General features: G+C 40.6%; 1 protein-coding gene across 1 annotated transcript in view; it reads left to right on the top strand.

Moving 5' to 3' along the window:
• KCNB2 (potassium channel, voltage gated Shab related subfamily B, member 2) overlaps positions 1-6,895 on the top strand; it is a 393,327-nt gene extending 386,432 nt beyond the window's left edge. Inside the window, exon 2 of the mRNA XM_012000087.1 lies at positions 4,492-6,895. Coding sequence (XP_011855477.1) covers positions 4,492-6,645 — 2,154 coding nt within the window. The 3' untranslated portion in view covers positions 6,646-6,895. The remainder of the gene's footprint in view (positions 1-4,491) is intronic.
• The last annotated feature ends 4,195 nt before the right edge of the window (positions 6,896-11,090 follow it).

Raw genomic sequence — 11,090 nt, 5'->3', positions numbered from 1 at the left:
TTTTGAATGTTTTGCTCATTATGTAACAAAATTTTACTTTGGACATTCAACTAAAATGACAGCATCAGTTGTGACTTGTCCTGGGTTTGGTTGACAGACATGACTGGAATTAGTGAAATGTTTTGGTTTAGACAGAGAATCACCAAATGTTGGAGGTTAAGTGACCTTGCAGATGACCTAATCCAAATTTCCAAAGGGTTTAACCAACATCACGCAGTTAATTGTTTGGAATCTCCACTTCCCTGGCCATATGCACACATAATTCTGTTTGCTAGAGCTGAAATAGTTCACTCCTGCCAGCTCTAGAGGTCAGTTGTTGGAGGTGAAAGGGATTAAAAACCTGAGGCAGGTGGGGCATGGTGATTTATGCCTGTAATCTCACCACTTTGAGAGGCCAAGGTGGGTGGATCAACTTGAGGCCAGGCATTTGAGACCAGCCTGGCCAACATGGTGAAACCCTGTCTCTACTAAAAATACAAAAATTAGCTGGGCATGGTGGCACACACCTGTATTCCAAGCTACTTGGGAGGTTGAGGCACCAGAATCGCTTGTGCCTGGGAGGTGGAGGTTGCAGTGAGCCAAGAGCGTGCCACTGCACTCCAGCCTGGGCAAGAGAGCCAGACACTGTCTCAAAAACAAGCAAACAAAAAAATACCTGAGACAGTGAGATTCTAACTTGTGAATGGTTGTGGTAAGCTAAGCAATACCTAAGTGTTCCTGGACCAAACCAAGGGTCAGGCTGCTTATTCTCATGGCCCAATAATGAAATGCAGAGGAATTGAGAAAGGAGGGAGTTTATTTCTGTAACCAGGGAGAAGGCCTGGAAATTATCTCCAGACCAACTCAAAATTACAAAGTTTTCCAGAGCTTATATACATTCTAAGCTATATATCTACATGTAAGTGTTCATTCATCTGAAGACAAAAGTGATTGACTTCTTTTAATCTATAACAAAGGCCTGAGTCCTGAAGACCTTCCTCTGGAGCCTCAGTAAATTTACCTAATCTAAATGGGTCCAGGTGCTGGGGTGGTTACCCTTGTCTCTTGCTAAATCACAGAAGTCTGGGGACTTCCTTCAGACCCCCAAAAAACTTGTTTGTGGAGGCCTAGGGAGTTTCCTTTAGACCCCCAATAAAACTTCTTTAATCCTAGACAGGTCCTGTTAAGACTTCCTTCATTATCTTGTCATGCTTCAAGGTCCAGGAAAGGCCTGGGCAAAACTCTTGGTGGGCTTTTGTTACACTCCAGCCTTTATATAAGGGCATTGGCTCTTTCAGCTTTTAGTATGTAACTTAACCACTCAGTCAGTGCTCAAACAGTTGTTATGGAGACCTGCGTTAGTGAGACCTGGCCTGCCACATAAGTGCTACAAGAGCTTGCTATAAAGTAAATATTCATGTTTTGAAGTGCATCCTCAAGCTTAAAGCAAAATTTCACATTTATTATATTTATTGTGTTAAAAAAAAAAAACAACTCTACAATAACACAATAAACTTGCATTTGGCTCATTGCACCAACACATCACCTTGGTATTTATTGAATCATTTGTCTAAAGTGATGTCTTTCTGGGAGAGCTCCAAGCTTCACAAGATGTTTAAAATAAGTCCTTCCTCTAAATTGAGAGCAAATGGCTTTTGACAAATTGAATTTCAACATGAGACAGATAATAATGCACTTCAGTAACTATGGTTCTCTTTAACATGAATGTGGAACGGCTAAGGGCTTGAATGATTAGTTTTTCCCTTAGTAACTATTTGTCTTCAAGAATGTGCCCTAAGTCCTGTTGCGCATATGCCAAATTTCCAAGTGTTAAAGTGGTCATATTTGTTAAGCTGTGGCCAACTAGACAATAGACTACAGCAGGACTCTACTGTGTTCCGTCATGATTTCTCAAAATTAGCTGCAGAAGTAAAGGGACCTACAGTCTAGCTCTGATTGTGGAATCAAGGACTGAAGGCACCCTCGGACCTTTCACTTTATCCTTTGCCAAAAGGTGGAAGACAATAGAATGGATTCATTTGCATTTCTACTTCTCTCCTCTCTTTGAAGTGATAAACATCAGTAAAATGCATTCAAAATTAACAAATGAACAGATTAGATATGGAAAATCTAGAGTATGGATTGTCAGTACAAGAAGAATGGCAGTAAGCCCAATACTTAAAATGCCCAAAGATATATTAGCAACAGTGTGACCTCCCAAAAAATACCTTGGTTCATTATGATAAGAGCACAGGAATGGATGGGATCTGACCACTGATTTTTCAGGAATATTTTAGTGGCAGAATATGGTACATGTTACCCTGCCATTGGCCTCTGAGGGTTGGCATTCAAGGTGAGCATTCCCAACTTGCCTTTAAAACCATCTGAATCTATTAGCCAGGGATTTATCTAAATCTTCTCAAGGGAGTTTCTAACTTTAGCCTTCACAGCCTCTTAGAGGAGTTAAAGAGGACCTTTATTTTTCTGTTGTGATTCACTGATCCATATTTTTAAAGGAAATTCTGAAGTACTCTCAAGTAGAAAGTATTTAACCTAGTTCTAAGAAAAAAAAAAAGTATAAAATACTAATTAAGTTAAAGGTCCGTAAATCTTTATTTACTCTGCAACACATTCTGAAATGCATTATACTATTGTTTCACTTTATAGCAATTTAAGGAGGAAAGATGGAAGTTGGAAGAAGAGGAAGAAGAAAACAATGAAAGATGTAAAGGGGCCAGGCACAGTGGCTCTCAGCACTTTGGGAGGCTGAGGCAGGTGGATCACAAGACCAGCCCGGGCAACAGGGTGAAACCCCGTCTCTACGAAAAATACAAAAAAAAATTAGCCAAGCGTGGTGGTGCATACCTGTAGTCCCAGCTACTCAGGTGGCTGAGGTCAAGGCCAGAGGATCGCTTGAGCCTGGGAGGCAGAGGTTGCAGTGAGCCAGTGAGCCGAGACTGCACCACTGCACTCCAGCCTGGATGACACAGCAAGACCTTTCCCCCTCTCCCCACCCCCCACCCAAAAAAAAAAAAAAAAAAAAAAAAAACGTAAAGAGGAGAAGGGAGGAAGTGAAAGGAGAATAACCCAGAAGTGGAGAAATTTAGAGAGTAAACTAATTTTTTAACACTCTAATGTGTACTGAGCTGTGTGGCGTTAAAGTATCTAATCACTGCCCTTTGAAATGTTTACTAGATGTTCAATCTCTAAATGAAACAGTCACTGTCAGAATATGTTTCCCAGAGCTACATATGATAACTGAAACCAATGACACCTGCCAAGGTCACTGGCAAAGGTCAGATGAAACCAAGCCAGACCTAAACTAGGTAAGAGAGGTCTCCTTCTCCACCAAAAATTGAGTATGCTAAATACACAATTTAACTAAGCAAAGAAGCACTTCCTTTGCATTACCCTCAAATCTTCATCCTTCTGCTTGCCCCATACATCTAGAACACTGGGGTTTGGTGAGAAAATCCCCACTTGGGCTGTCTATGTCCTGTATGGCTTTACAGATATTCCACATACCTGTCCTTGGCCTTTGTCCTTCCAGACTGCAGTTCTGGGTTATTTCATTTATTTAGTGATGTCTGTGTGCCACGTAATTTTTATCACAGCTGCGAAGTAGCTATAATTGTTGGCTTTATTCAACAGATCTGTACTTTGAGACAGAGAGGTTAAATAACTTGCCCAAGGTCACCCAATAAGTAGTAAAGCCAGGGTCAGAGCTCAGATTGCCTGACTCTAAAACCCAGTCACTAGTCCTCTCCTTACTTCATTCTAAGCTCTTCCTCTTTTCTTCCACGTCTGACATCATGCCACCTGGAATGTCAGCCCTGCAGTGAAATCATCAGGGATGTTCTTCAAACTCTTCTTTATGAAACCTTCCTGCACTCTTTGAAGTTAGTGTGTATATCCTTTTCCACATGATGCTGGCCAGAAGTCCACACATCTGAGGACAAAGGCCATACTGACTTGGTTCTGATGTCAGTGCTTGCCACGTGAATAGTATCCGTTCTTAGAAGAAGCATTGTTGTACTGAGTGCCATGTTCTCTCTCCAGGTGTCGGTCTGAGTTTATTTTTAATTGTAGAATGAAATTCCTAGAGATCATCAATTCTGTCTAGCTTATGTGGCATGTGAGACAATTCCCTTAACAAAGCACAAACCAGGTGGTTAAGAGAGAAAAATTACAGATAACTAAGAGAGGAAAGATAATTACTCCCCGCAAAAACTATTCCAGCCATACGTGGCCCTCATCCAAATGGTGGATGCCTATACACATGTTCCTAAGAACAATGAGCATGGAGGGGGAATGGAATTTAAATGTACATTAGGCTTCTAAGTGAAGTGTTTGTGTTAGTTAGGGAATTTTAAGTTGTAAAATTACCTTCTTATAATCTTCTTGGAAGAACTTGGAGCATTCCATATTAGTAAAAGAATCACCAACCCATCTGTCTCCCAGCTGCCTAAGCAACTAAGAGGATTTGCTGACTTGAACTTTTCTCTTTTCCAGATCCTGGCCATCGTGTCTATCCTGTTCATCGTGCTTTCCACTATTGCTTTGTCTCTCAACACACTGCCGGAGCTGCAGGAAACGGATGAATTTGGACAACTCAATGACAACCGCCAATTAGCACATGTGGAGGCTGTGTGTATTGCGTGGTTTACCATGGAGTACCTTTTGCGATTCTTATCCTCACCAAATAAATGGAAGTTCTTCAAAGGCCCACTGAATGTCATTGATTTGCTGGCCATCTTGCCGTACTATGTCACCATTTTTCTCACGGAGTCCAACAAGAGCGTGCTACAGTTCCAAAACGTGAGGCGCGTGGTCCAGATCTTCCGAATCATGCGCATCCTCAGGATCCTGAAACTCGCCAGGCATTCGACAGGCCTACAGTCTCTGGGTTTCACTCTTAGGCGGAGTTACAATGAACTGGGCTTGTTGATATTGTTTCTGGCCATGGGGATAATGATATTTTCCAGCCTGGTATTTTTTGCTGAGAAGGATGAAGATGCTACCAAGTTCACCAGTATCCCTGCATCATTTTGGTGGGCCACCATCACCATGACCACTGTCGGCTATGGTGACATTTACCCTAAGACATTACTAGGGAAAATCGTGGGAGGCCTGTGCTGTATTGCTGGGGTTCTGGTTATTGCCCTTCCTATCCCAATTATTGTGAACAATTTTTCTGAGTTTTACAAGGAGCAGAAACGCCAAGAGAAAGCAATTAAAAGGAGGGAGGCCCTTGAGCGGGCCAAAAGGAATGGAAGCATCGTTTCTATGAACTTAAAAGATGCCTTCGCGCGAAGTATGGAACTGATAGATGTGGCTGTGGAGAAGGCCGGAGAGTCCGCCAACACGAAGGACTCCGCCGACGATAATCACCTGTCGCCAAGCAGGTGGAAGTGGGCCAGGAAGGCTCTGTCGGAAACAAGCTCCAACAAGTCTTTCGAGAATAAGTACCAGGAGGTTAGCCAAAAAGACTCCCACGAGCAGCTGAACAACACGTCTTCCTCCAGCCCACAGCATCTGAGTGCCCAGAAACTGGAGATGCTGTACAATGAAATCACCAAGACACAGCCTCATTCTCACCCAAACACAGACTGCCAAGAAAAGCCTGAGAGGCCATCTGCATATGAAGAAGAGATTGAAATGGAAGAAGTGGTGTGTCCACAGGAGCAGCTGGCCGTGGCACAGACCGAGGTCATTGTGGACATGAAGAGCACCTCCAGCATCGACAGCTTCACCAGCTGTGCCACTGACTTCACAGAGACAGAGAGATCGCCCCTGCCGCCGCCCTCCGCCTCTCACTTGCAGATGAAGTTCCCAACAGACCTCCCAGGGACAGAAGAGCACCAAAGAGCTAGGGGCCCCCCGTTTCTAACTCTATCCAGAGAGAAAGGGCCTGCTGCCAGGGATGGCATGCTGGAGTATGCCCCAGTCGATATAACTGTGAACCTCGATGCCAGTGGCTCCCAATGTGGGCTACATAGTCCTTTGCAGTCTGACAATGCCACCGACAGTCCTAAGAGCTCTCTAAAAGGCAGCAAGCCACTAAAGTCCAGATCCCTCAAAGTGAACTTTAAGGAAAATAGAGGCAGTGCGCCACAGACCCCACCCAGCACAGCCAGGCCACTGCCAGTCACAGCAGCTGACTTTTCGTTCACCACCCCGCAGCACATCAGTACCATCCTCTTAGAAGAAACCCCCTCCCAGGGAGACAGACCCTTGCTGGGTGCTGAGGTTTCAGCACCTTGTCAGGGACCTTCCAAAGGGCTGTCTCCCAGGTTTCCCAAGCAGAAACTGTTCCCTTTCTCTTCAAGAGAGAGGAGGAGCTTCACTGAAATAGATACTGGTGAAGACGAAGACTTCTTAGAGCTCCCAGGGGCAAGGGAGGAGAAGCAGGGGGACTCCAGCCCAAATTGCTTTGCAGATAAGCCTAGTGATGGGAGAGACCCTTTAAGAGAAGAGGGCAGTGTGGACTCTTCCTCCCCGCAGGACACAGGTCACAACTGTAGGCAAGACATTTACCATGCTGTGAGTGAAGTCAAAAAGGACAGTCAAGAAGGGTGCAAGATGGAAAACCACTTGTTTGCCCCAGAAATTCATTCCAACCCAGGAGACACAGGTTATTGTCCCACACGTGAAACCAGCATGTGACTAGTTACAAAAGCAATAAATTAAAAAAAAAACAAAAAACAAAAAAAACTTGTTTCTTAAAAATGAGGTTAATAATGCCTGTGAACTAAAAAAATGGGAAGCCCTCCCCAAAAAAAGTGCATAAAATGTTATTTTTGCATGGCATGAACAGTTTAGCTTAAATACTGTTTAAATAAAGAGTCAAGACTGAATTTTGTAACAAACCAACAAAAATGACTGAAGAACAGTGAACAAATAAAAAGAGCTCTATTAGGAACCAGTATTCTGCAATGTCTGACATTTTTGATCCTTTCATTTCAAATTGTAGGCCGATTTTCAAGTCTTAACATTTATGTTACAATGAAGCTTAGAATTTTCATATGAAAGGATGAAATGTCATTGCATGCATTCATAATTATGAGGAATAAGGTACTGTGAGCTTGCAAAATGCATAACTTTGTAAATAATGGGGCCTGGATGCAAAAGTGTCATGAACACATGGAAACAAGTTTCTGAGACACAGGTATTTCCTTCACAGCTACTGCCTGGAGGAGCTGTACAGACTTCCTGTTGCAAAATTGCAACCTCTCCTTAAACCATCTCGCATATCTTGCTTTGACTTATAAAGCTCTTATAAGTACATTTGTTTAAAGGAATACAGTATTTTTTATTTATTTGTGATATAATTCATAGGCTGCATTTTACTTTTTTGCTTCTGCTTAGTTGTGGCATTTGTGGTTCATTTATAAATCATAGACATGGGCAAGATTTAATGACCAGATATCAAAATATTTGAAATTTTGCCAATAAGTTATATATCATGCCACACCCGATTACAGGAATGCATTTTTAAAAAACCTGAAATTATTTAAAAGGTTATATCATACAATTAAATGTTTTTAATGGCAGTCTACATTTGGAAATTAGTTCTTTTAAGAAATGCATTTTGGCCACCTAAAGATGACTGTATTTTCCACTTGTATCCAATATAACATAACCTTTTCTAACTAAAGTTCTAAAAATAGAATACAGATATGCCAAAATGGAAATTCCAAAAAGTGACCTGACAAACTAAAAGCAGAGTCATTTAAGTGAGATTGCCACCGCCACTCATAGAGTTGGCTGGGAAATGAGTTGCTACGAAAAGAACCCAGGCGTGGTAACGGGTCACCCTATATTTCTCAACATGGGATGTGAGGTGGGGGGACACCGCAATGTGTGGGAGGAAGTTGTTCCTTTTGCTGGATATGAATTACAGAACCCAGAGCACAGATGGCAGTCACACCCTCCTATAATTACAGCAACTAGAAACACCCCCTTGCATTTCCAACCTTTTCAGGGGGTGATTGGGACTCTCTTTGTTCAAAATGACTTTCAGAGATTTTTACTCTGAACGGTGAAATCCAGAGCAGTGAAGGCACTGACCAGAGATTGCCTGTTGGTGAAGTCTGTGCTAGAACCCAGCTCATCTTAATTCACGTTGCTTCACAGGAATCGAGGCTCTGGTCGAAATTTGCAACCACCAGATGAGTGATTCTAGGCAAGCCTGTACAACCTCTCTTGGTCTCAGTTTTGCCCCAGTAAAAATCAAGACAAAATTGTTTCCAAGGTCCCATAAGACTTTAATATGATTCCTTGGTCTCCCAGGAAGGTCCAGATTTTGCCTCAGCACTTTGTACCCGTCTGTGTGTGTGTGCGCGCGCGTGTGTACAATTCAGGGAAATAGGAAGATGCTGGGCCAAATTTCAAGCACAATATATTGTTTAAAGAAAAAATTCTAAATTTTATTTTATTTTTAAAAGGAAAAAATAGCCCAAATATTTAGACTCTTATTTAAGACTTTAAAGAAAAACATTTCTTCATTAACAGAATCTGGTCATTATATCTCAGATAAGAAAACAAGTTTTGATCTTAGTTGAAACACAAGCAGACCTACTGCTAAAAATAATTTTAAACATTTCTTTTTTCACCGTGCTTAGAATTTCTTAGTGATTTTCATCTTAGTGATTTTAGTGTATCATGTTTCAAAACATAACCTTTAAGAGTTTATGGTCATTAATCGTTGATATTTACATTACTCATGCTTATTTCAGTGTCTAAAGCTAAATATTGATCAGTTTTGTAAATAGAGTGTTTGAATTTTCTATCTATAGTTTTTCAAGGTCAAACAAGTATATCTGCTGTTGGATGAATAGCAAATAATTTATGAAAATCATTTTATTTACATAGCCTCATAAAGCAATTATTTTCAAACGTCTCTTATTGATGAATCTCAACTCTTTTTATTCATCTTTCTGTATAAGTGGACTTGTCTTAATGCGCTAAGAGTTGACTGATGCCCACCTTTCCTATGTCTGTTAGGCCCTCTGCTGAGAACACTGCTCCAGAATGTTTAATATTAGAAAGCTTGCCTAGTCAAAGAATCCTAGACATTCCTCCCTAGAAGCATCCTCCCCAAAATCTTTTTTCTCTTCATTCTAAGGTACTTTTTTAAGTTTTAGAGAATTTTCTAGTACAACCCATGGAAAGCCTATCCTTCCATTTTTCTTAGTTCCTCTGAGCCAAAAGTCTTCAGCTAGGGAAAAAAGAAAATGCTCCTCTAAAAAACATCTTTGACTTCAGTGTTTCACAAGGAGGCAGTGTGGGGACTGAAGGCTCCCAGGATGCACTTGTGTAGCACTTCCTAAGCCTTTTCCACGAACTGCACGTAACGCAGAGAATAAACATGTGTGCCTGGAATGGTCTGGGAATGTCCCAAGCACAGAGTTCTTTTGAAGTCTTATGTTTTACACTAAAAATTCATGTAAATGCTGCATTTTACTTTATAATTTTATATATTCCATGTGTTTAAATATTTTTAAAATAATGTTTTATATTATTTACCAACTAGTAAAATGGATACTTGTATAACTTTAAATACATCTTTTGTATCCCCTGGAAAAATAGATCCCCAGTTTGAGATGTACTGCATGAATGGCAGGAACAGAGACTGGTTCCCTGAGGGCCACTGGAGGTTTCTGCTGCTGAGAGCGCTCACCCCTTGTTACAAGTGAGAATTATCTGAATGACTACAAAATAACTCAGTTCCACATATGGCTAATTTGATCTAATTTGATTCTTCTGACTCTCTTAACAACCAGCACAAATTGCCACAATATTGTTTGAGGTCAAAGATTGAGTCCAATCCTACGAGGATAGAAATGGGTGCATCAACGTGTGTCCTGAGTCAGACCACACACACAAGGATGATATGCTAAGTGGGTGCCTGGAATTGACTTGATTCATCTCTAAACATTTTTACTAGAAATTTCTCTACTGTGACACAACCAGCTGCTTTGAAGCAAGCATTTGATCAAGTATTATCCTGATATAACTAGATTTGGTAACAAGGAGAATATGTGCCAAGTGTCTTCCCATTAATTTCTTCTCAAAACAGTCTCACTCTCCTATAGACACTGGCCTAGGAGAGTCAACAATTCAACTATTTTCTCTTGAAATTTGAATAGGAAAAAAAAAAGCCATATGTATACAGAGTACTTATAGTTTCTTATCCCACAACAGCCTTTTGAATATTCAGTAAAGGACCAGCGGGGTTATACATTTTGCTCAATTTCACACCCGTCCCTGGTGAATAGAACTTGGCCTCATCCACGTCATCTGGCTTCAAGTCTGGCATTCCAATATACTACAGGAAAGTATGTTTAGTTAGGCTTGATTTTTTTTTCTAATAATATCAAAAATATGTAAATAAAACTGGAGGTGTATTTATAGTCACACAGTTTCTTTAAAGCTACAGTAGATGATGCCAAATGGTAAAAACATGAGAGAACTGGCATTGACCATCTTTTGCATATATGTTTCCCAATTTGGAATTTTGACCGTAAGATATACATTCCTTGGTTAAATAATTCATTGTTCATGATATCACATGACATACTCATTAAGCAGAGGGTGGCAGAAGACACTTAATCTGAAACAAAAGCAAATAGAACTTTAGAAATACTTCTAAGTTCAAAAATATTGTCTAATTAAATTTGATAGTCATTTCACTGTTCATTCATTCAAATACTAGTTGAGCATCCCGGTATGGTGCTAGGGTACAACCCCTGGCTTCATGGAGCTTACTGCCTGGCCCACTTAAAACCAAGCTGAGGATTTGGGTTACTGAAAAATGTCTTTTCTGAGGATGGAAAAACCATTCAATTATCAAGCCAGGGAAGCACACAACAGAAACAAATGAAGTGATTTTCCAAAGAACTGTTTTCCTAAAAAGTAGATGGATGGCATAGTCTAATCTGTAATTATTTTAGAATCACAGTTTAGATTTCACACTTGAAATAACAAATTGTTCGTCTGAGTGAGGTTATGTGTTGTCTTTCCTTATTATCTGATACAATGAAAAATAAATTTTTATTAGATATATTGCTTGTCAAAATAGCTAATTATAGTCTGTAACAAATCACTAG

This window comes from Mandrillus leucophaeus, unplaced genomic scaffold (assembly GCF_000951045.1).
Source record: "Mandrillus leucophaeus isolate KB7577 unplaced genomic scaffold, Mleu.le_1.0 Scaffold616, whole genome shotgun sequence".
Classification (NCBI taxonomy): domain Eukaryota; kingdom Metazoa; phylum Chordata; class Mammalia; order Primates; family Cercopithecidae; genus Mandrillus; species Mandrillus leucophaeus.
This window is presented reverse-complemented; position numbering and strand designations above follow the sequence as displayed.